This window comes from Notolabrus celidotus, chromosome 7, assembly GCF_009762535.1.
Source record: "Notolabrus celidotus isolate fNotCel1 chromosome 7, fNotCel1.pri, whole genome shotgun sequence".
In the NCBI taxonomy this organism is placed as follows: Eukaryota; Metazoa; Chordata; class Actinopteri; order Labriformes; family Labridae; genus Notolabrus; species Notolabrus celidotus.
The window spans coordinates 20,542,259-20,549,012 of NC_048278.1; the positions used below are offsets into that span (position 1 = coordinate 20,542,259).

Sequence of the window (6,754 nt, forward strand, 5' to 3'; positions counted from 1 at the left end):
GACCAAAAACTTTTTTCCACAAATAAAAATAAGCATTAATATTGGCTGTTACTGTCTCATAATGACGATGAAGAAGATGATGATGAGTCAGGTGAGAATAAATGTTGGTTGCATTATGGCCAAGTTGATGTTCAAGTCGTTAAGTTGTCCAAACACAGGAATAGCTATGAGATGTTACAATGTTAAAGCTTTAACCTCACCAAAAAATGTGCACAAAAAATTAAGTATTAGTGGAGCAGCAAAGAGAACAAGCCAAAAACATTACATTGCAGATCAAGATGGTTCTAAGTTGTCAGTGAAAAGGATGAAGCTAGCATCGAAAGGAAATGGATGATACTAAAATTGTAAGCACAAAGACTGCCAGTTAAGTTGAAAGCCAAAAGCAGGATGCTAATATGGAAAGCACAAATTTGATGCTAACCTTGAGAGAAAAGAGGATTATGTTTCAAATAGCCATAATAAGGATGCTAAAATAAGGGGAAAAGATGATGCTAACATTGAAAGGTGAAACTCTGATGCTAACAATTAAAGCAAAAATAATGCTAACATCAAAAGTTAAAAGGATGACGCTAACTTGATAATAAAATGATAATGCTTAAATTTAGAGCCAATATTGATAGCAAAATGAACAATACTAACTTTCCAAAATGATGGTGCTTAAATTGATAGCCAAAAGTGATGCTAGCTAAACAGTAAAAGCTATGGGTCTTGAATTGAGCCACAAGAAAGACGATATCACTGATAACTGAAGGTTGATGCTACAATAACGCAAACATCAAATAATATAATTTTAAAAAAAGAGAAAATAAATACCCCTCCGCACACTGAAATGACTTTACTTAAGGCTGGCACACATTACAGGATTCTTCAAACCTGCACACATTTAGAGACCACACACTTGAAGACAACAAAAGACGATTTGTAAAAGATCTCTCTCTTCTGATCTTAGCGTGTGGTGTGCACTATGGAGCACACCACACACTAACCGATTCTTCAGCAGAGTATCAGCTTCTTCACGCTCAATATTCCAAATCTTGCGTAGTAAAACGCAACTTCAGTGTCAACAAACATGACGGACCAACAGGAAGAGGCAATGATGATCGTTTTCGGCCTCTTACTTTCCGAAAACACACACAAAATAAGAAAAAGGATTATGGAAAAAGTCATGGAGACGGCGGGAATGTGGGCTGTATGCATTACAACGCGAGTTGTATTCATTACAGCGGTGAGTTTTCGGTTTGTTTTTACTTCCTCTTACATCAGTCATCTGAGTCAGCTCACGTCTTGATTGGCTTTTGCTCCGGTACAAGTGACATTACACACTGTGCATACTCAGGTCATCTCGGAGCATCCCACACTACAGGATTTCTAGTCGCAAATGTTAAACATGTTCATTATTTACGATCTCTCCTTCTGAGGCCTTCCGAGCGGCTCCGACCGGACAAAATCACTCTTAACACACCCCAAACCACAGGAAAATCACACACCATGTCGTTTGCAAACACCCAACAATCGGGCCTTTGCTGGCTTTGATCGTAAGGGGGAGATCGGGACAAAAATCAGCCCGATTATCCTGTAGTGTGTACCCGCCTTTAAACGTTGTTGTGGAGTGAAAATAATAATGTTTACATTGGAAGTAAAGAAGATGAAGCAAAATAAGGATGCTAATATCAAAAGTTAAAATGACAATGCTAGCACTGACAGCAAATTGGACAGTAAGGCAGCACCAACAAACCTTAAGATGTCCCACCTTGACTTAAACAAGATCATCATCTGGGGACCTGTAAATAACTTTGATGCTGAGACAGCTAACCACAGCGAAGCAAAAGCTGACTGTACACCCCAATATTCACCTATAGGCCCAACACAGAGGCATATAGTGGTGACCCCATGGTGGCCAAACTACCCATCAGCATCTCAAAACTCATCTAGATATTTAGAAGTTAGACTACTTTAAGCTAACTATTACATTAATGCTCAGAACAAGGATGAGGGGAGTGAAAAAACATGCAATGTTGGTACAATTTCACATTTTCTACCATCTTTCTGTTCACTAATCTTTTGTATTCCTTTTAAACCACATGCTGATACGTAAATACATATCTACTTACACACAAACACAACATGTTGGTGAGCTTATGTACACAATCTTACTCTTATAAAGGCAAGTTTACAGCCTCATTTCGACCCTTTAAGTCGATCAATTACTTAAAACTCTTCTGTAAAGGATACATAACTGAGAGCAAATGGTAATAAAGTGAAAAGTTACAATTCTTGAAAATGTTGGAGCTTTCTATTTACTTGGTTGCAGCAAAAAGTCCTGAATTAGATACAGAGATCATGTAGTATCATCACAACATTATTCCAGCTAATCTAAATTACTATTTGATTGGATGACTGTGAAGATTTGTTTGGACAGACACTGGAGTTTCATGTGAAAGATGTAAATATACTGAAGAGTGTGAGATGAGCAGGTGAAGCAGGGTTTTCTTCAGTCTTATGTTTTAACTGTAATAAGAGCAAGTGTTCGCCTCATGGAGCAGCATCCAGTGCAGAAATGTTTGTATTCATTTAAATTCACTTCTTGTTTTTGTTTTTTTCCTCATTGGAACTCACACTGTTACAGAAAGTTCTAAAAGCCCCTGTGATAACCCTCTCGTTGAGACATCAGATAGAGTGTGCCAGGCTGAATAATGCTTCAGGCTCACTCAGGGTTGAAATATCATTCTCCTTTTGACACTCGTTGGTGAAACTTGGAAAACCTTTACTCAAAGACTTGGAAAACATTTACTCAAAGTCATGGAAAAATGGATAAACATGTTTTTTGGTGGGAAGAAGAGACGCCTTATCCGGAAAGACCAGGTAAGTACCAAGAGTTAAGATGAAACAAACTCTTTGTTGTCCATGTCTGAATATTTCTCAGAAATGCTTGTCAAAAGGTTTTTGATAATCTTGAGGACTACTCTTAAAGTGGTTTAATAAGTTATGCTATCATTGACCCATATGAATGATGTTTTTTCAGTTTACTCAAACCTAGCTCAAGGGCCATCCTTAAAAACAACTCTGTTAGGGACTTTTTATTATTTTCTATCACTATGAATTTGAATCATGTACTGTATAAAAACTACAGATAAGACTGTCTTTACATGAAGCAAAATATTAGTCCTTCATACATTTTTAGTTTGGCTCTACACCCAGCACAAACCTTGTGGTGTTTGTGAGATAAACGATCCTTCAAAATACAGCTCATCAATACACGACTGATGGAGCCGTTTGCTCTGATGGACACACTTTGCATTTTTTTTCTTCTTGTGCAATTAATTTGTCAAACATGCTTCGCTAATTTTGGAGTGTCAATATCTTAACTAATCATTGTCGAAATTGCATACTTTTTTTTATTACCACAGAGTCTTGAGAACCACCAGAGCTATAAACGCCCTGGTTTGTTCAGCAGAAAGACCAGGATCCTGGACCTGCAGGAGACTAAGACGGAGGCTCTTCTTTCTCAAACGCAGACCCTTTGTGCTGCTGAAGAAGCACGCACTATGGCTGTTCTGGAGAGGCTCAAACTCCCTTCAATTCAGCCAACAAATGGCCCTAAAGAAAGGTCCCACAGAGGTCCCCAGAGGCTTCCTGTTATTCAAGGTGTGAAGGAAGATATGGCGGAAGATGAGGAGGAAGATGAGGAGGAAGATGAGGGGCAAGATGAGGGGCATCTTAGCAGAGATTGGTCCTACAATCGACTTGACAACCATACCCCTGATGAGCTGCGGGGTCTCCCACAGATAACAAGTCCTGTTGATGTGTCACCTCTTCAGTCACCTGTTGGTGTTCCTCCTGCATTCAAACGACCAAACAGGGGAGTGTCTTGTATCCCTGTGATGAAGGCAAACCTCCAGGGAGCAAGTAAGTTCTTGTAGACAAACTGATGACTCTTTCTGTATATCCCTGCATCTTGGAACATAGATTGTTAATAGGTTGGGATGTGAAAATAGTAAACAGGTAGAAATGTGGCTGGTAAATATCTGGATTTTTTTTCTGAACAGACAAAGAAACAGCTACGGGAAAAGTGGAAGCGATTCAGAACTATCTGAAGAAATGGAAACCAGAAATTCTCCCCCATGCACCCCGACCACCGGTGGCTCCAAGAGCTAAAGGAGTATCGAAAAAATGTACTCCTACACCAAAGCCTTCTCCCTCGAACAAGGTGGAGTCTTCAGTGACACCTCTCCATCCTTCTCCTCCTCCACAACCTGCCCCTCCAAAGGTGGCAAGGGCTCAACAGCAGTATCGTCACCCTTCACGAGCAATTAAAAGCATAAAAAAAACTGCAAGTTTATGCAAACTGCCAACAGCTGATAAAATCGATCTGAAGGAGCTGGAACCTCTTTCCCACCCTGAAGAGGGTCTGCCCCTCTTCTTGGAAGTTGAGTCTTCAGTGACACCTCTCCATCCTTCTCCTCCTCCACAACCTGCCCCTCCAAAGGTGGCAAGGGCTCCTCAGCAGCAGTATCGTAACCATCTACGGGCAATTAAAGGCATCAAAAAACCAGCAAGTGTATGCAAACCGCCAACAGCTGATGAAATCATACTGAAGGAGCTGAAACCTCTTTCCCACCCCGAAGAGGGTCTGCCCATCTTCTTGGGTCTTCTCAGCTCGAACGTCTGGTAAGACTTAAACACCACCAATAGAAAATCCAGTGCCAACAGTTTCATCAATGTTTAAGCCAGTTTTAAATTAGCCTAATCGCTACATCAGATCAGCTACTACATTTTGAGGGCAGGTTGGTTGGTGTCTTTTTTTGGGGGGGGTTGTTCTCTAAGTTTCTGGATCATCTGTTAAAAGTCTTTACCACGACTACTGCTACTTCTAACAGCTCAGAATGGATCCAGTTCCTCTTAACGAATGACTTGTTGTTCAATGAAAAATTTTAATCATTTAAAAACTGATACTTGTAGTTGTTGTTAAGTTTATAATACGTCACCCGGCAGTATATGAAGCAGTAGATAAACTGATGATGATTCAGGCCCTAGTGTTGTTCCTGAATCAAACTATATTGCAGTCTGATAATTTTGTGACTTTTTTGTCTGATAGTTTTGTGACTCATTTTGTAACACAGGGAGGAGAAAGTAAAAGGACTGCAGAGTGTCCAAGCTCTGGCTCAGCATCACCCAGACATCTTGAAGAGCAAACTTCATGAAGTGTGTTATGCTGTGATAGAGGAGGTATGAACATAGTTTGTCTCTCTGTCTCTGTCTATCCATGAGTTTGCAAACTCAAGTGTGTCGGTGAAAGAAGTATGACCACTAACTGGTGATGTTTGTTCTTAATTTCTAGGTTAAAAACCTACGCTCCTCCGTTGCCTCCGTCGCAGTAGACACCGTGGGTTATCTGCACGTCTACCTGCAAAAGGACATGGACCCTCTGGCAGACCAGACAGGCTCTGCTCTGTTGCGGAAAATCGCACAGTCATCTGCAAATGCGTTCCTTCTGAAGCAGGCTATTAAAGCCCTGGACTCCCTGGTGCTGAACTGCAGCCCGGGTCCAGTCTTAAACGTTCTGTTTGGGACAGGGTTAAGGTAAGTCCAAAGCATCAGAAGTACTGTCTAATAAAAGCAATCTTTAATAAATACAAATGTTGCTTATAAATTAGAGTTACTGCTTTAAGATGACATGAAAGAAATCAAACAAAGTGAGTGAATTTGTTCATCTTTATCATTCCTCAGCCACCTGTGTGCAGCAGTGAGGGCTTGCACTGCAGAAAAGCTTCACAAGCTGGCTGCTGACCTGGGAGCGGCTGCAATTATGAAGTCAGGAAAAGCCTTTGCACAGAAGTTCCTGATTGCTGTAAATAATATGTCTGTTGATGCTTCCGCTGAAGTCAGGTGAGTAATCCACCCATGCATTTTAGTACATAAGGTTCAAAACTTTGGGACCTGATAGTCTCTCAAAAGTTTTAACTGTCCTTGTGCTGGTACACAAAATAATAAATAAGGACTGTATCACTCCTCAGGCGCCATGGACTTGCCATCCTAGGAGAACTGGCTCTTCAGCCAAACTTCAGGCCACTCTGGGAAAACGTCGTCACTCAAAAAGATAGACCTCTTCTCGAGAAGATTCTAAAGAAAATGCAGGAGTAGAGGAGGCGATACAAGAAGAGTCACATAAACAACAAAAAGACCAGAATGTCTAAAAAAACAAATAAAATACAAATCATAAAAATATCTATAGTTTCTGTTCTGTTATGTGTTAGACAATAGAAAAAAAAAATGTATGTATCAATTTCCATCAACAGATTCACTGAGTGTATGTAGGGTTCAGACACTTTCTTGAGTTGATTCCAAAATAAGAAGTCTCCCTCATCAAATGTCAAAAACATTGTCAACGTTTTTAGTATCCCACCAAATACACTGTTTTCTAAGCTAGTTGACATGTTGTAAGACAAGATTAGGGTTAGGGGATGTTTGTGGTCATGGTGAAACAAAAATGATCAACTTCAGTTTGAAAAGGGAACAAGCAGTTATTTTATACAAAAAGATAAGATAAGATAAGATAAGATAGTCCTTTATTCATCCCACATACGGGGAAATTTAAGTGTCACAGCAGCAAAGTAGACAGTGCAAAAGCGTATAAAGCCAAGAAGAGCCTATAAAATATCAATTATTAAAAAGTTATTAGCAATTAAAATTAAGGAGGTAAAAATAAGCATATCTTACAACATATATATATATATATATATATATATATATATAT

At 39.7% G+C, this 6,754-nt stretch overlaps 1 protein-coding gene across 1 annotated transcript; it reads left to right on the plus strand.

The window, feature by feature from the left end:
* The first annotated feature begins 2,632 nt into the window (after positions 1 to 2,632).
* Positions 2,633 to 6,225, plus strand: LOC117816465 (TOG array regulator of axonemal microtubules protein 2-like). Its single transcript, XM_034688753.1, has 7 exons — positions 2,633 to 2,862; positions 3,408 to 3,906; positions 4,047 to 4,668; positions 5,121 to 5,226; positions 5,339 to 5,580; positions 5,728 to 5,886; positions 6,015 to 6,225. Exons 1-7 carry the CDS (start codon positions 2,800 to 2,802, stop codon positions 6,139 to 6,141), a joined length of 1,818 nt encoding a protein of 605 aa, XP_034544644.1. The 5' UTR covers positions 2,633 to 2,799; the 3' UTR covers positions 6,142 to 6,225.
* The last annotated feature ends 529 nt before the right edge of the window (positions 6,226 to 6,754 follow it).

Coding starts and splice junctions, on each gene's coding strand:
- LOC117816465 (XM_034688753.1), top strand. CDS start 2,800: ATGGAAAAATGGATAAACATGTTTTTTGGTGGGAAGAAGAGACGCCTT. Junction 3,907..4,046: donor GGCAAACCTCCAGGGAGCAA/GTAAGTTCTTGT, acceptor TTTTCTGAACAG/ACAAAGAAACAGCTACGGGA. Junction 4,669..5,120: donor CTTCTCAGCTCGAACGTCTG/GTAAGACTTAAA, acceptor TTTGTAACACAG/GGAGGAGAAAGTAAAAGGAC.